The sequence below is a fragment of the Ptychodera flava genome, chromosome 12 (assembly GCF_041260155.1).
Source record: "Ptychodera flava strain L36383 chromosome 12, AS_Pfla_20210202, whole genome shotgun sequence".
NCBI lineage: Eukaryota > Metazoa > Hemichordata > Enteropneusta > Ptychoderidae > Ptychodera > Ptychodera flava.
In genome coordinates, this window is record NC_091939.1 from 38,097,822 (window position 1) to 38,117,129 (window position 19,308).

General features: G+C 34.5%; 1 protein-coding gene across 5 annotated transcripts in view; it reads left to right on the forward strand.

The window, feature by feature from the left end:
* LOC139145799 (uncharacterized) overlaps window positions 1-17,475 on the forward strand; it is a 69,360-nt gene extending 51,885 nt beyond the window's left edge. For 3 of the 5 annotated variants that reach the window (XM_070717169.1, XM_070717167.1, XM_070717166.1), the window contains 5 exons: window positions 3,978-4,123; window positions 6,004-6,563; window positions 6,873-7,016; window positions 10,385-10,520; window positions 11,576-16,245. In XM_070717169.1, the coding sequence (XP_070573270.1) occupies window positions 3,978-4,123; window positions 6,004-6,563; window positions 6,873-7,016; window positions 10,385-10,520; window positions 11,576-11,714 (1,125 nt within the window). In that variant the 3' untranslated portion in view covers window positions 11,715-16,245. Of the gene's footprint in view, window positions 1-3,977; window positions 4,124-6,003; window positions 6,564-6,872; window positions 7,017-10,384; window positions 10,521-11,575 lie in introns of all 5 variants that reach the window. The other 2 variants (XM_070717170.1, XM_070717168.1) reach the window with 1 other exon arrangement.
* Window positions 17,476-19,308: the final 1,833 nt, after the last annotated feature.

The following is a 19,308-nucleotide window of genomic DNA, read 5'->3' on the forward strand; positions in this document are numbered from 1 at the left end:
TTTGAAATGTGGTAAACAGGTTTCTATAGATGAACTAAGTAATATATATTGAATTTCTGATGAAATCTGTAATTTTGTATTTTTAGGGCAATTTTTGCCATTTTTGGTCAAAAAATGTGTATTTCGAAAACTACTCATCTGATAGCTTTGAAATTTGGTATACAGGTTCCTACAGATGAACTAAATGATATTTATTGAAATTATGATGAAATCTGCAATTTTGTAATTTTTGGGCAATTTTTTCCATTTTTGGTCAAAAAATGTGTATTTCCAAAACTGCTCATCTGATAGCTTTGCAATTTGGTATACAGGTTCCTACAGATCACCTTAATGATATTTTTTGAAATTATGATGAAATCTGCAATTTGTATTTTTGGGGCAATTTTTGCCAATTTTTGGTCGAAAAATGTGTATATCCAAAACTACTCATCTGATAGCTTTGAAATTTGGTATACAGGTTCCTACAGATGAACTAAATGATATTTATTGAAATAATGATGAAATCTACAATTTTGAATTTTTGGGGCAATTTTTTCCTTTTTTGGTCAAAAAATGTGTTTCTCAAAAAGTACTGGTCTAACAGCTTTGAAATTTGGTATACAGGTTTCTATAGATGAACTTAATTTGATCTTTTGAAATTATGATGAAATCTGCAATTTTTATTTTTGGGGGCAATTGTTGCCATTTTTGGTCATAAAATTTCATTCTCAAAAAACTACTCATCAGATAGCTTTGGTTGACATGTTCTTAGGGATGATCCAATGTGATATATTCAAAGTATGATGAATTGTTTATTTTTGCAGCATATTTTAGCCACTTTTTTCTGGCCATTGCATTGAGCTATCAAAGATTTCCACCTTCTTCATCAACATGTGTCAAAAATAGTTATTCTCTACATTAACACAGCGGAGCTATATCGGCCGCTAGGTCCGGCTTTTTTTTGCTCACAGTGGTTTCACACACGTGAGCATATGGTTTAGCCATGTCTGTCTGTGTGTGTGTGTGTGTGTGTGTCTGTGTGTGTGTCCGTGTGTCTGTATCCCCATTATCTCAAAAACGGCTGAACGTATTTCAGTCAATTTGGTAGACATCTTCCGAATTCAAATGGCTAGAACTGAAAAGGTTTTGGTGGGCGTGGCTTGCATACTTTTTGTTAATTTGCATAATTAATGATTTTAGAGAAAACAGATATACATTAAAACAACTGCACACAATTTGATGAGATTTGCTACAAATGTTGATCACACCAAGATATATCAGCAGTGGGAAATATTAAGGAGTGACACGAAAGATAATTGCTAATTTGTATATTTGATGAACTTTCCTTATTAGGGATATATTTCTGATTTGACACCATCAAAATTGACCAAACTTGCTACATGTATTGAAGATACTATGATACAATATTATTGAAAGTCATTTAGCATTTTCTTTTCAGCCAATTCCTAATTTGCATATTTAATGAACTTTCCTAATTAGGGATATATATCTGATTTGACACGATCAAAATTGACCAAACTTGCTACATGTATTGAAGATACTATGATACAATATTATTGAAAGTCATTTAGCATTTTCTCTTCAGACAATTCCTGATTTGCATATTTAATGAACTTTGCTAATTAGGGATATATATGTGAATTGACTCGACCAAAGTTGACAAAACTTGCTACATGTATTGGAGATATTATAATACAACATTATTGAAAATCATAAACATTTTTACTTCAGTTAATTCCTAATTTACATATTTGATGAACTTTGCTAATTAGGGTGTATATCTGAATTGACTGGACCAAAATTTATGAAACTTGCTATATACATTAAAGACACTATGATACAACATTATTGAAAGTCATTTAACAGTTTTACTTCAGCCAATTCAGAATTTGCATATTTAATGAATTTTCCTAATTAGGGATATATATCTGAATTAACTTGATTGTAGTTGTTGAAACTTGCTATATACATCAAAGATACTGTGATATAACATTATTGAAAGTCAAAAGACATATTTTTACTTCAGCCAATTCCTAATTTGCATATTAAATGAATTTTCATATTTTGGGATATTTATCTGTATTGACTTGATGAAACTTGCTATGTACATTAAAGACAGTCATTAAGCATTTTCTCTTCAGCCAATTCCTAATTTGCATATTTAATGAAGTTCATAGAACCTTCCTAATTAGGGATATATATCTGAATCGACTTGACCAAAGTTGACAAAACTTGCTACTTTTATTGCATATACCATGATACAACATTATTGAAAATCATTAAGCATTTTTACTTAAGCCAATTCCTAATTTACATATTTAATGAACTTTGCTTATTAGGGATATATACTGGGATTTACTTGATCAAAGTTGGCAAAACATGCTATGTACATTGATGATTATACCAGGTTAAAACAATATCAAAAGTCATTTCACATTTTCATGTCAGCTCATTTATAATTTGCATGTCTAATGAGCTTTCACAGCTCGGCATATATGGCTTGAAGTAGTTGGCCAATGGTAATTACACCTGCTATATAAAGTGGAGATACAATGACAGCAGTCAAAGAACTTTAATATTTTTATTTCAGCTTATTACATATTTGTATACTTCATGAACTAATCGGCAGTGATTATTGTTCATTATGTTGATCATAATACTTTCAATGAAGTTGTAAACATGTGGCAAAGGTTCAATTTTACACAACTGCAATATATAATGAAACACGTGAGCATTTTCAGTTCATATCTGGTTGAAACACATAATTTTCTCTTGTTCTGTTTTGTTTTAAAGAGCACTTAGCTCTTGTCTTTACCCTTATGAGTATGGTATTCTATATTTATTAACTTTAAAACGAGTTTGTGATGTCAATTGGCAAATATTGTAAGGCACTGAAAATGTAAGGCATTAAAACTTATTAGAATAAATGGCAATATGCCTACTGGTACATTGCATTGCATCGAGAATTTACTAAATTACATACCACATTATTATCAACCATCTGTATACATTATTATTCAACAGGCTATGTATTTCAAGCATTCACTATAAAGCTACTCAAACTGTTGATGAATTCATAAATATTTTATTTGCATAGCTAGCTATAATCTTAGGACAAAATGCAGATATTGTGTTGTTCATGTAAACAAGTTTTTAGCCCCTGTGTACCGAAGGCACATTAGGGGGCCAATATCAATGTTATCACTCTGTTAGTCTGTGTGTGTCAGTCTGTCTGTTTGTCCAACTTTGCCAATGGTAGATTGACCCTAGTTAGTTTGGTGTCAGTGGTACATTGACCACAGTGAGTTTGGTGTCAGTGGTACATTGACCACAGTGAGTTTGGTCTTAGTGGTAGATTGACCACTGTGAGGTTTGGTGCCAATGGTAGATTGACCACAGTGAGTTTGGTGCCAATGGTAGATTGACCACAGTGAGTTTGGTGGCAATGGTAGATTGACCACAGTGAGTTTGGTGGCAATGGTAGATTGACCACAGTGAGTTTGGTGCCAATGGCAGATTGACCACATGTAGTTAGTTTGTTGGCAATGGTAGATTGACCACAGTGAGTTTGGTGCCAATGGTACATTGACCACAGTGAGTTTGTTATCAATGGTAAATTGACCACAGTGAGTTTGTTATCAATGGTAAATTGACCACAGTGAGTTTGTTGTCAATGGTAGATTGACCTAGTGAGTTTGGTGTCAGTGGTAGAGATTGACCACTGTGAGTCTGGTATCAGTTAGCTCTATTACATACAGCATCAACTCCAAAAACTCACAATTATCATACCATCGGCATAGGATTTTTTTACGCTCTTTGTAAATGATTTGTGTTCTTCTGTTCAGAGTCGTAAAATGTGATTCATCGTATATATCTAACCCTGATCAGATATTGGACATCATTTTTGAAATTTTATAGGTACATTCACTACATCTAATACATCAATCTCTTTTTTTGTGATTTGTTTCTATTTCCAGGTATTCCTAATAGTTCTAAGTAAAGACTCAGCAAGCAGCAAGACGTGTCAAGATGAAGTAGCGCTTGCATACATATCCAACAAAGCCATCTTTCCCGTAGCAAGAGAACAGTTTGCACTGCTGTCTCAATACCTTGACTTTGGCATGTGAGTACTGCAGGGTATCTCTTTGATATCTACCATCGTTGAATTTGTCATGATAGTATTTCAAATATCTGGCTGTATTCCTGTTAAAAGTGTTAATTTTGTGAAATGGTATAAAGTTCATATTACCTTGTCAAGCTGTATTGGTCAGTCATCTCTCATAGACAGCTTCAAATATGTAAAATGTTCATGAGGACACAGTTTTTACATCTTGGCATATAAATTGAAGTTATGAGGTACAATCCTTTGTGCTATGAAAATTTGGTTTGTAAACAAAGGAATCAAAGTTGTTAAATTTTGCTGTCATCATAATTTGCTCTTGAAGAGTTTTTGTCAAATAATCATGTTAATTTTCAAATTGCTTTGAAATTTGATATGCAGATTTCTTGTGGTGACCTTAATCAAGCTTGGTTGTAGTGAAATTTACATAATATTATTTGTATTATTGAAGCAATTTTTTATAATCTTCTTCTCTAAACCTGCTTGTCTGATTGCTTTGCAACTTTGTATCGCAGTTCCTAGGGGTGACTTCCATCAAGTTTGTTCAAATAATAGGGAAATTTGCATATTTGCATTTTTGGAGTAATTTTTTCCCCTTTTTTGGTAAAAAATCTTCTCTTAGACTGTGTGTGATGATTGCTTTGAAACATGATATGCAGGTTCCTTGGGATGACCTTAGTTTAGTTTGTTGAAACTAGGGGGGAAATTTGCATTTGTGTTTTTAGAGCAATTATTCCTGTTTTTGGTCAAAAAGGCATCTCTGCAACCTATCTCATTGCTTTAAAATTTGAAAGGAATGTCCCTATGGATGATCACTCTCAGGTTTGTTCAAATCATGATGAAAACTGCAATATTGTATTTCTTTGGCAATGTTTGCTGTTTTTGGTCCAAAATTTCAAGTCACCAAACAAAGACAAAGCAGTACCGTATGTGCATGTACAGGCCAAGTTGACAAGCTCAACACTGCGTCAGTGAATCTGCTTTCCAAATAAATAGTTAAAAGGTAATTTTCATGTGAATTCTGGTTTATAATTTGGATGCTTGGGGAAAATGTTGTAAAGCACACCATCTTGCAACTTTAGAACTTCACTTTCTCAATCCTTAATCTCAGCACCTCAGACACGGAACAAAAGGATTGATATGAAGGTTTTTGAGTGATGTTCAAACTGACCAAAAATAATTTTTCTTAATACTGGTATGTATATAGCAATAAGCAATATGTTGACATTTTGAGTTTTAACACGCAAATCTTAGCCACAAATCTAGCTGAATTATGCAGTGTGTGATTGAAAATTACTACTAGAATTTAACTTTTTATCACATCAATGGATGCTCAGTTAACCATTTTCCTGCCAGACAGTATCACTTCCCCATCAGCCAAGTCAGTAAAAAGCTGTATTGAGCCAAAACATGACGTATTTTCTGCCATTTGGTTTGGTCTGTTATAGCATCTTTTGTCCAAAAAAATCAAGTTTACAGTATTTATGTTTTCAACAGCTTTCAAATTTACAGTATTATGTTAAAATACACCATATGGAATATGTTGTGTTTCATTAATTTTGACCTGGTGGTGAAATATGGACTTGGCAGGAAAAGAGTTAAACACATAACAATCATTCCAGAAATCTTACAAGTCTTTGCTTTTACAATTTTTAAAGAAAAAGCTGTCAAGAGCTCAGAACATGAAGGAACACTCTACTTGTCCTAGAAAAAACTTTATGTTATGGATAAAGAAAAGGCAATATAAGGGAAAGAAACCAAACTATTATTTTTTTTCATAATTCCAGTGGGAGATACCTAATATTTATTTTGTATACACCTGTCTCCACTACCTAGCTTGATATCTGTTTTCCAATCACCTTGAAATATATTCTGATTTCCAGGCGACTTACATTAGCCAAGCTGAACTGGATATTCTTTGAGAAACAAAGCGACAGACAAGAGAATTTCCCTCAACTTCTTGCAGCCATGAAACAAGAAATTGAAGATTTGGATGCACATCAAAATGAGAGCGCGAGTGATCTGGCAGAGACAGACAATGAACCACCAAAGTTCAGAATGAACTACCAGAGACAGAAATCAAGACGAAATCTGCTAGTTGATTTACGAGGAAGCAGGGACTTCTGGGAGAGAACTTTCGGCAACACTACGGAAGTTGCGTGGATAGAATTTAGAGAGAAGTTTATTGCTGAGTACGAAGATAGACTAGCAACAGAGTTTCCTGAAGATAAAACACGTTGGTTGATGAATCTGATTTACAAAGATGTACTGGAACTTTCAAAGACAATACAGAAGAAGACTTACGACTCATTTTGTGGAGACAAGCAGGGTGATCCTGACAGCTTCTATGAAAGATTAAAAGACTACGCAGTTGGAAGCTTTGCCATTAGGGAGGTCTTTGATATGGAGAGCACAGTCAGACTGGATGCCATTCAGAACTTAAGTAAGCTTATCAATCAATGATAAGATAAGCTTGTGAAATTATCTTCTGATGGTCATCGATAGTTTATGATGAAATACACTCATTTCCATGATTATTGTGTATCGGTAATAGTATTAAACTGTGAGATGTCTAATTTTAAAGGAATTCCATATCATTTATACTTTTGTTTTAAGAGAAAGAAGTTCAAAACACAAAATTAGGGATGGTGCAAACGACAAAAGTTTATGAATCAATTAAGTTTATCCTCGTAATTTCAAAATCTCTTTGACAACTAACATGCAAAGTTTGAAATCTCTCTGTATTTTTCAGGTACATTTAGAACGCCATCTGTCATAACAGCTCTGTTGGATCTACTTGATGACCAAGATCCAAACATGAGAGCTGTTGCAGCCATTTCCCTGGGTAGGACAGGTATGTTGAATAAAAGGTTTATCATTTCACTGGGTAGGACAGGTATGTTGAATAACAGGTTTATCATTTGTGGCTAAACTACTTTGAGATTATTTGAGTTTGTCCAAACTGACAAGTAGACAAATTTGTCACAAAATGATTGACTTCTGAACATTAGTCAGTTAGTCCATCTTGGTCATCAGATATATCTTTTATTGTTTTTTGTAAAAACATGGTTCAAGGACATTATACTCTGAGCTTTTATTAGCTCCGCTGTCAGCGACGCGGAGCTTATCAAATAGGTTGATTTTCCGTCGTCGTCCGTCGTCGTCCGTCAACAATTGCCTTCTCCTCTGAAACCGCAAGTCCAATTGCTTTGAAATTTTATATGCAGTTCACTTAAGGTAACCTCACTTCAGTTTGTTCAAATCGTGGTGAAATTTGCATATTTGTATTTTTGGGGCATTTTTTGGTGATTTTGGTAAAAAAATCATCTTCTCTGAAACCGCTTGTCCCATTGCTTTGAAATTTGATATGCAGTTTGCTTAGGGTGACTTCAGTCAGATTTGTTCAAATCGTGGCGAAATTTGCATATTTGTATTTTTAAGGCAATTTTGTCATTTCTGGTAAAAAATCTTTAAAAATCTTCTTCTTCAAAACTGCCAGTCAGATAGCTTTGATATTTGGTACATATGTCCCTAGGGATGATCTATTTCAGATTTGTTCAAATTGTGCAGAAATATGCAAATTTGCATTTTTAAGGCAATTTTTGCCATTTTTGGTCAAAAAATGTATTTCTCTAAAAGTACTGGTCTGATAGTTTTGAAATTTGATATACAGGTTTCTATCGATGAACTAAGTAATATGTATTGAATTTCTGATGAAATCTGTAATTTTGTATTTTTGGGCAATTTTTGCCATTTTTGGTCAAAAAATGTGTATTTCCAAAACTACTCATCCGATAGCTTTGAAATTTGGTGTACAGGTTCCTACAGATGAACTAAATGATAGTTATTGAAAGTATGATGAAATCTACAATTTTGTAATTTTGGGGCAATTTTTACCAGTTTTGGTCAAAACATGTGTTTCTCAAAAAGTACTGGTCTGATAGCTTTGAAATTTGGTATACAGGTTTCTACAGATGAGCTAAGTAATACATATTGAATTTCTAATGAAATCTGTAATTTTGTATTTTTGGGGCAATTTTTGCCATTTTTGGTCAAAAAATGTGTATATTCAAAACTACTCATCTGATAGCTTTGAAATTTGGTATACAGGTTCCCATAGATGAACTGAATGATATGTATTGAAATAATGATGAAATCTGCAATTTTGAATTTTTGGGGCAATTTTTTTCTATTTTTGGTCAAAAAATGCGTTTCTCAAAAAGTACTTGTCTAACAGCTTTGAAATTTGGTATACAGGTTTCTATAGATGAACTTAATTTGATCTTTTAAAGTTATGATGAAATCTGCAATTTTTACTTTTGGGGGCAATTGTTGCCATTTTTGGTCAAAAAATTTATTCTCAAAAACTACTCATCAGATAGCTTTGGTTGACATGTTCTTAGGGATGATCCTGTGTGATACATTCAAAGTATGATGAAATCTTCAATTGCGTATTTTTGCAGCTTATGTTAGCCACTTTTTTCTGGCCACTGCATCGAGCTATCAAAGATTTCCACCCTTCTTCATCAACATGTGTCAAATATAGTTATTCTCTACATAAACACAGCGGAGCTAAATCGGCCGCTAGGTCGCTTGTACATGTGTACAAGTGTCTAAAGTGCCATATATCAGTGAGTAGCCATCTAGTCATTTCCTGTAATCATCTACAAGCAGCAATAATCTTAATATGTAACCTGTCCATACCTCTCTTTCCATGCGGCCATATAGGTTAGGATTATGTATGAAAATTGTTCAAGTTTTGTGTAAATGGCTCTATATTTAACCTGGTAGATATAAATTTTTCCCTTATAATTTTAGCTATTCAAGCATAAAAATAATATTTTCATATTTCTGTGGCGTCTAACAAATAAGCTTACAGTAAATGCTCAGAAAGCAAATTCCATGATAATTCGAAGATCTCATAGACAAATCACGCAAATGGTGGCTTAGAAATAGGTTAAAATCCAATAATGTCCTCTCAGCAATATTTTAAATATCCACAATAAATTTGACACAAAGTAAGAATGGTGTAATATACACAGTTACCTACCACTGATACTGGCTCTCTTGCAATATCAAACTGTAATCATAAAAATTCTGAAAGCTCACCTTCTTGATGATTGACCAGTGGGTATGTCTGATTTTCTCATATGGGGGTATCATTTATGTTGTTATTGTAAATATGTAGAATTTATGTTATGTAAATTAAGATATTTCAATGTATTAGCAAATTAGGGTTAGGGCATTGATCAAATATCAAATAAAAGACACTCCTGTTTCTTGCTCTATTCCAGCCAGTAAATGTCATATATTAGAAGGCTACACACCTATTCTTCATTCATGTGGGTTCAAACACAGTGTTGCACTCTAGAGGCAAACTGTAGTTGATAGTCTAGGTTTATCACATCTTCTGAGATAGGAAGCTTGTATCACTTTACCATTGCTACAGATAGTGGGTTTAATCACTTTACCATTGCTACAGATAGTGGGTTTAATCAACTATGGGATGTTACTTCAGAAGCAGTAATCATGATGTTAATGCCACTATCAATATTCTCTGTATATCAATATCGAGAGATCTCATAGTTGAGCGAGACATGCTTGTAGGGATGTTGTTTAAATATGTGGGGATTCGCACAATTTGGCACTCTGGATAAAACACTGCAGATTGCCTCATGTACTGGTAATATTATGTTCATATATTTCTGGTGAAATCAATTCATTTCAATTCAATTTGTGATATAATCTGACAAATTGTCACTTCCAGAAATGTGAATATGTGCATTTTGTTATTCTAAATGGTATGAGAGGTATCAGAGAAAGTTATGCTGTCATTTCTAACACTGATAGTTGTTGATACATTGAGAATGAATTTGGGGTTTAGTCTCAGAATTCTTTCCATTGATCATTTTCTTAAATATTGTAAAATATTAAGCTATGATAGGATTGTCTCCAACTCACTGATTGGTAATTATCAAGGGTCATATGACTTAATACCAGAGTGTAGCAGTTATCTGGTTGGCTGTGTTTCCACATCACACAAACAAATTGGCATGATAAAGGCTGCATGATGACAGTGTTTTAAGCATGTACATAGTGTTGATGACAGGGCACAAGATCTTGTACAAGCCATCTACTTTATGCCTGCATTGAACAAATTTCTTTTCACGTTGAGGACATGTACACTACATTTACTAAATGAGAGAATTGCTTGACTCATCACACTACTGCTACTAATCAATTTGTCTTCATTTTCATTGCAAGGGAAAACAAATCGAAAGATCGTGGATAGACTGATAAAGCTTCTTGGTGATGAAGATCGCCTGGTACGAGAAAGTGCATGTCTTTCCCTCGGGCATTTGCAAGTTGAATCCGCTGTCCCAAATATTGTGGATCTTTGGTAAGCAAGTACTTTGCAGTTTTATCACATCCCCCAGGTATTAGCAATATCTGAATGTGATTGTAAAAGTACTCCATACAAAAATTATCACTTCAGAAATATTTGCTGACTTTTGCTTTTTGGTAAAGATAATTGCAGTGTTTACATGTACATGTTCCAATAATATTTATACGTTCAACGTTAAAATTCATTCATCCTTGACTTCACTTTCTTAATACCGCAACCATGGTAACTGGTAAGAGTTATGTTCTGGATACTTGAACTCAAGCTGTTCAGACAAGCCAGATTACTACTACAGTTGTGAACTTCATGCAACTGAAATTTACAGTTGAAGGTTTCACACCCTATGGCTACCATTTCCATTAAAGAAAAGCCTGTTAACACCTTGATGGTGAATGACCACCATGATGTGAAGTGAACAGACTTGATATTGTTGATATTGTCTTCTCAGTATCACAACGGTGTACTAGTATCATAATTTATCAAGAACAATGAAAGCATTGTGAAGCTATCTCCTGTTTCCTGTACACATAATATCTAGTGCATATTATGGACAAGTTGCCATTGCTACCACAATGTCTGTGTGCATGTGTAATTATTAGCTTGTTTTCACATTTCATGACTTTCTGTAAAGGCTTTACATCAATACTGAATGCACTAATTTTGACCAGATGTCTGCTATCCATTACCGGTAATACTTACTGTCAAGACTAAATGAAATGAAATTGAACAGCTGATAGAATTTGCATTTATAAATTTCAAGCATCAATTTCCTCATATTCTGTTAAAATATCAATTTGTCTTAAGAAGTGACCTTGCTTAACATGGCAAAGGTTCTTAGAAATATGGATTCTTAGTTCAGATTACCTGATGTTGCCATGGTTTCTATATGTATTAGGTATCTATAGCCTTTTTACGTACATAAGCTCAAGGTATTTACTTGAACTGGTTTGTCTCATCTGTTTGGGTAAAATTGCCTTTCATCGTATTTATTTTCTACAAATGAATACAAAATCCATGGGTTAATTGATATTTTCACTTGTTTTGCAATGCAGGCGTAATGATGCCATTTCCCATGTGAGAAACGCTGCAGAATTGGCACTAAGTTTAATGGGTGCTGAGAAAGCCAAAGAAGCTGTGAAGGTGACCAAAGTACTGAGTGATGAAATGAAATCACTTGCCACAGACAAGTAATAAGATATAGTGGATGAAAACAAATGATAATAAATAACATGAGTGATAACAGCTGTTGAAGTACAACACCCACAAGAAAGGATACACAAAGTCCAGAGTTTTATATTAATTTTTAAGAATTCATTTCATATCTGATATTAAGGAAAAGCTTATGTAGCATGTATTCATAACAAGGTGTTCAGAGTGACGAAATTGCAGCTAAATTTTTGTCTTTCCAAGAACACCAATTTGGAATGGATGTAAATAGTTTTTACTGATGTTTTCAACTAACTGTAAATTATGCATGCATTATATCTCTGTAATTTGTCTGAGTTCACACTTGAATAGGATATTTTGAAATAATTGATATGACATTTTATGAACATAGAATGCTTTCAGAGACTTCATCTAATGTGTTGAATTGAAATGCATGGGAATTATACCGTAAGTCGAGGAATTTGGACATGTCTTCTACTCTGAGAGGAGACCAAATGTGAAGTGTACATTTGACAGTTGATTGAGCAATGTTGACATTGGTTTGCCACAAAAAATGTGATCTGGCAAGTTACTTTTTACAAGCTGCTAATCATCAGACCCTGGATGATGTATTGAAAAATGGAAATAGGAACGTCCAATTATCAGCTATGAGGAATGGGTATGTGATTGAACTGGCATGTCCTGTCATGTCTGTGTTGTTACATGTATACATGTCATAGCCTATAATAGACCATGTCAGTGCTATACTTTGAACAGCATGGCTTGAATCTTGAAAGAGTTGAAAACCTAGAGATGTTTATATATCTGTAATAGCCTACAGGGAGTGATGTGTCTCAATACATGCTGTGTACGTAGTCTTTCTGTTCATGACAGCAAACCAGTAAAGGTTACTTGGTTTCCCTATGGTACCAAAACAATCACATTTATTATGATATTATGGAATAGTAAAAATGTCAGGATTTCCAAAACCATTCATATTCATCTGTTACCTCGGCAAAAACTCTGTGTGCGGCTTATTATCAGGTAGAATAGAATTTTTATTGGCATAAACTATTGGTTATGATGTGCTTTTAAAAATATTCACAGAATTATCTGAAGATAGGTTTAATTTCTTTGATAAAACAATGAATGAAAAGTGAGACAGGATATGAAACCCTGTTTTTTCAGATTGATCAGCATGGCCGTTCCGTACTGTGAAAATGTTACATGGCCGTACCATACTTTGAAAATGTTACATGGCTGTACCGTACTTGAAAATGTTACATTGCCGTACCATACTTTGAAAGTGTTACATGGCTGTACCGTACTTGAAAATGTTACATGGCCGTTTCGTACTGTGAAAATGTTACGTGGCCGTTCCGTACTTTTAAATTGTTACATGGCTGTACCGTACTTGAAAATGTTACATGGCCGTTTCGTACTGTGAAAATGTTACATGGCCGTTCCGTACTTTTAAAATGTTACATGGCTGTACCATATTTTGAAAATGTTACATAGCTGTAATGTACTTTTAAAATGTGACATTCACATGTATGATATGACTGTATTTTATTATATTTGTACACAGCACAAGGAAAAAATTATTTTCCTAAAGTATTGTTGTTTTCATTGTAATTGGATTTCAAGACATACATTGTCAAGATACAGGACTGTTTCAATACATCACTTAAAATATTAATGAAAGTAACATTGATGTCCTTCAAAACATTTTGTCTAAATTTTTTTATTGAAATATTCATGGCATATTTTTTCACAGCTCAGATAAAAGCATCATGAAAAATACCCGGTAGGAATATTTTAAAAAGTAGCATGAAAATCAGTGTTTCAATTTTAATTTGATTTCTGAGGTTCCTAGGCAAAAAAAATTGTGCTGTTCCGATAACATGGTTTTCTAAATTAGGGTAGGTAGGTCAGTAGGAATTTTTTACAAAATATTTTTATATTTAAATACGCATTTTCAGGGGTTCAAACCCTGCAGCTGCTAACAGTTCCATCATCAGATTGTATGTCTGTTTGAATGTCATAGAAACTGAACTGTCTGAATCATAATTCTTTGACAGCAACTTGCACTGTTAAAGCACAGTCCAGTTTCATTAGACCTGCTTCTCTTCGGTGGTGCATGGTTACGTCCATGGGTGGTGCAAACAACCGCTGTCACCCGCTATCAGAATTTGAAATGCATCAACAGTTTTCTTGGCTCTCATAATTCCTCAACTTTCGCAGTCGCTCAAAATAAAAGTGAATCACGGTCACTGAGTGAATTTATTTCACGTTGAAGTTCATTGTAGCATTCAAACCACGGCTTTGCTGCAGTTTCGTAGCCGCGCAACTCCCCTTGAAGATTTTTTGTGTTGGGGAGGTGTGCCTCTCCCCAACACAAAAAATCTTCAAGGGGATTTGCGGGGCTACAAAACTGCAGCAAACCATGGCCCAGCTGCGATACTGGCAAACTGAAGTCGGGTGGAGTGTTTTTTACATTGAGAAAAATCCTTGGTCGTTTTTCTCAAAAATTTGTTCGCAAGTCCGTTTCTGATTTACAGCAGACAACAACGATCTTTCTTTGCCGTGATCACATTTGCAAAACATACGTAATACAGTACACTTTGTGCATATCCCCAGGTGTGTATTGTAACCTATTGGCAACAATGAATGATGTCATAGGTTTTGTGCTAGTTCTCGGGTGATCTTCTATTTATTTCTTGCGTGCATGATTTTGCGGGTTTTTTCTTTTTTTCACTTCCACGTCTACATAGCTCTTAAAAAGTCGAGGGTCAGTGGGTAAAAAATAGGGTAGGTCGAGTTATCAGAACAGCACAGTTTTTTTTGTTTGGCCTTATAGTGAGCCACTTGTATGTTCTTGACACCATCTGTGTGCAGTTGTTATGGTACTCATGAACCTATCAGAGCTTTGCAAACTTTGAAGTGCAGGAAAGAATATAGCTGATGGTGTATTATGGTGTTAATGAGCTCAGAGTTCATCTGAATTCAGTATCTCATATATGTAGTGTATGATTAGCAAACAGGTATTATTTTAGGCCAAAAAAAATGAAACGTTTCTCGTCTTTTGGTTGGTTTGAAGGGACAAAGTCGCCCATTTTTCATACATTTTGTTTGGTATGAGATACTATGAATATTGTTTGACATGTTGAAAGATACTGAGCAAATGGGTGACCATGTATATATTCAACCCCGGTTTTAGACAAATTAAATGAAACCATTGCGAGAATGAATTACTGGTCATAACCATTAACTCATTATTGCGTTTGTTTCATGTATCGTGTCTAAAACCTGGGTCGAATGTGCACCCATTCACTCAGTATCTTTTAACATGTCAAACAATATGAATAGTATCTCGTATCAAACAAATTTCATGAAAAATGGGCAACTTTGTCCCTTTAAAAATAATGAGGTCATGCAAATTTCTTTTTTTCTTTTTTGCAAACATGGTTACCATGAAATATTTTTGTCATCAAATAACGGTAGTATGCTCCTCGAAAGTGAAATACTTATAACTTTTACTCAAACTTTCCTCACTGAAACCGTCAACCTTTCTCATACCAAATCAACAATAAAAATCAGGGGTCACCATGCAACTAGTGATGCAAATTAACCAATGCGATATTTGAAATTCAAAATGGCCACCATCCCTGTGTTAACTCTATGGGAAAAAATGAAATTTGGTAGATTAGAAAAGAATTGTAGAAATTTGAGAATCTGAATATCTGTCCCTGTGGCGTGTTCTACCTTAATGTAACTTCATGAATTGGCTAAAATATTCACAGGAAATAAAGAAATCACTTTGTAAACCAATTAACTGTTATCATATACAAATAATGACTGCTAGGATTTCAAACTTACATATTTTCCTAGCACAACTGTGACATAGAGAAATTTACGGTATTACTTTCGCCACTGATGCAGCAACATACCGTTATGTTTATGTACTTTTGTATGTCTGTAATGTAAATCTATTTATATTGTATAATCCATTTGTGCATTGCACTTTGATCTCAAGACACAGGATGTTTGACAATTAAAAAGTTGTTCCTGGTACATTTAGGAGTTTAGAATTTTGCTATAATTTCAAATCAATGCTCAGTGTGTAATATCAAAACACAAAATTATTTGATTAATCTGAAGTGACAAAGGAACAGACTACATGATGAGTCAATGTCTATAATTGATATTATTATGTTTTTTCAATTATTTGTGTGCCAAAATTTTTAAATGGCAACTTCTTGTAAAAAAATTATGATATAAAGTGAATATTTTTTTACTGATTGAGAGGATAAGCTAGCGCTTCCTACTGTCTTGCGTATATCATGTTGGAAGACAGTCAGCAGGACAAAATTGAAAGATCACTTCTTAAAAATGTTAAATAGATGAGTGCCTTTCTTGTTATCAAATTTTCATGATTCATTGAATTGGCTGTATAAAGAATTGTTTACTGCACTGTGTTTAAAATGTAACCATTTTTGTTGTTGATGTTTTAAAAATGTATTTGTAATGGTTTTCATGTCACAAAATGGATAAAAGTCTTGAAAGGATTTTATCGAAGTGATTACTGTAATTATTGTCTGGAACAAAAATTCATCCTTTCAGATAACTTTATTTTCATGTCACAGTGACATTTATGACAATTTTGATAATATATGGTCATGGCCTTTGTCAACAATTCGCCAAACTGTTTATGTTCATTTTGAATTTTTTCCAGAAAATATATATTGTCTAGAAAAAGTATAGTACATTATGCCCCCCCCCTATATAATAGAGTGATCCATCAACAATAGAAAGTGACAAGGTTGAGAACAGTGCCACTACGTTGTTTGAACTCTAGAGGGCACACTTGCCAAACTGCAGTAAATTAGATGTGCATATGACATTCAACCAAAAACCCTCAAATTACCCAAATATCTCTATCAAATATTTTTTGTGTCATTTACAAATGAATTTTAGCTCATATTTGGTATGTATATAAATACCAAAAAGAGCTTATATGGTGAGTTTGTGGCGTCTGTATGTATGTATGTATGTATGTATGTATGTATGTATGTATGTATATATGATGTGTGGATGAATGTCCGTCACACGCAAAAGCTCCCAAACCGCCACACCTACCATCACAGTATTTGGTGTACAGGTAGACCCAGGGGTTGAGATGTGACGTTGTTCAAATGAACATGTCAGTGTCAAAAATATGCAATATGAGCTAAGAAAAAGGGGAAATCCTGAAAATGTGAGGGAGTGGTGGCATTAACTGAAACAGCCCACATATCTGAGTTGGAGATTCTGTAATCTCTAACCTATTTGTATGCAGTGTACCTATTATGTATAGGAGTGGTGGCAGTGACTGAAACAGGCTACTCCACTGACCTTGAGTCATTTCCTGTCATTGTTCATAAACTGATACATATTGGCAGACCTGCTGAAACCATGAAGGACTGTGTTGAAACATTCTTCTGCTACGCATGTTCCTAAAGTTGACCTCCAGTACCTAAAATTTCAGACCTTATTTACTTTTGTCATTCTTGTTTTTCTTGTTTAGATATTTCTTGATGGACCAATTCAAACCAAATATGAGCACACTGTCCATGACGGTATTTTGTGTTTTCTCTTAATTTTTGGAAGGCTTTTTATAACTGATTACTTACAGTGGCACCAAAAAGAGTTCAAGATTTGTCGTAATAATGTTATATCCCTCCAAGGATGCAAGTGTCTTTATATTTGATGGTGTATGGAAACATGAATTTCAATATTTGAAAATTAAACTGATATCAGTCAAAAACTTTTGCCTTGATGTGTATTTTATCAAAATCTATTTCTTTTTTTGTTGAGTCTTCAAATAGTACATGCATGGAATTTAGAATGATAAGGATAGCAAATAACGAGTTTCTGTTTGCAATAAACACATCTTGAGTAAAAATTCTGACTAGATTATATGAGATTAGGGAGCCGTCATTATTTATGGCCTGGGGGGGGGTGTCGGAGGAATCTGAGGGGGGGGTCACTCAAAAAATCAAAAGCTACAAGGGGGGGTTGCTCAAAAGTGGAGAACAAGCAAGGGGGGGCTACTCAATTTTGTTGACATGTATTGAAGCATTTAGTGGAGTTACGAATTAATACAACAATAATAGTAAAGATATGTATATTCATACCCGGTATTTGTGTACACACACACACACACACACACACACACACACACAATATATACATATATATATATATATATATATATATATATATATATATATATATATATATATATATATATATATATATATATATATATAAATCAAATACAGGTGGTTTCAAGTAGAAACTAAAATCTCATTACACTATGTGTTTCACGTTATTGTGATCTTCAGACGAGAATGATCAGCTATTCGACGTGACAAGCCTTATGTTAGAGGCTAGTACTGAGTACATTTTTCAGTATTTCCTAATTGAAGATTGATATACTTGCCTGATCATTCATGAGAAACGTCTGCTTTCTATATTCTACATTGTATAGGTTACCGATAGGGGAAAATGTGTAAAGCAAGCTTATTCTGATGCTATAAAGTTTAAAACCAGTTGAATGCCTTGACAACAAACCCATCTTTCATTGCAGGAAAATAATAATAAATAATAAATGTGAATAAATGTATGTCTGTCGCTATTTTTTCGGTTTCAAAAAATATAATTGAATTCTGTGAACTGAAATATAAGTTTTGGAATACTGTCTCAGATTTATTTTCCTTTGAGTTTTTTATACGAAAAAAATACTCCCCAAGTGCCACCAAATAACACCATTTTAATCTCTATTTTTCAAAAGCTCCAATGTCAGGAGGGGGGACACCCCCCTCCTGACCTCCCCCCGTGACCGCTTATGCGGTCTCTTGTGGTGCTTTTGCACCACATCTTCCCCCCTCTTGAAAAAAAAATCCTACAGAATAACTGCATGTCACCAGAGCACTGGATACAGACCTGTACATCAGCCCCTGCCACAGCAATTGGAACCTCCTTCCGACAGAGACCTATACCACAGGGTTTTATCAGGGTCTGTACAGGGCCTGTCGCAGCAGCAATCCATTTTACTGTATAGATATTTAACTTTCCCAATTTTTTTTTTGGGGGGGGGGTCACTCAAATTTTCTGTAGCAGAGAGGGGGGTTACTCAAACACGTCATGGTTGGCAGGGGGGGTTACTCGAAATTTTGGAGTTTCGAAAGCAATTCCTCCGACCCCCCCCCCCCCAGGCCGTAAATAATGACGGCTCCCTTAGTCAGAAAAGACATATGTGTGAGATAGCAAAATCAGTGGCCCTGATAGCTGTATGGTATAGCAGGATTATAATGATAGCCCAGACATCTGTATAACATAACAGGATTGATGGCCCTGACAGCTGTATGGCATTATGGCAGAATCAATGACCCTGGTAGCTGTGTAAGTAGCAGGATTGATGACCCAGGCAGCTGTATTACATTATTGCAGAACCAATGGCCTTGGCAACTGAATGAAGTGGCAGGATCAGATGGCTCCAGCAGCTGTTGACATAATTGCAGAATAACCAGCCCTGATATTTGTATGACATAGAGGATAAAGGGCCCTGACAACTGGCAAAGTAAATAGATCTTAA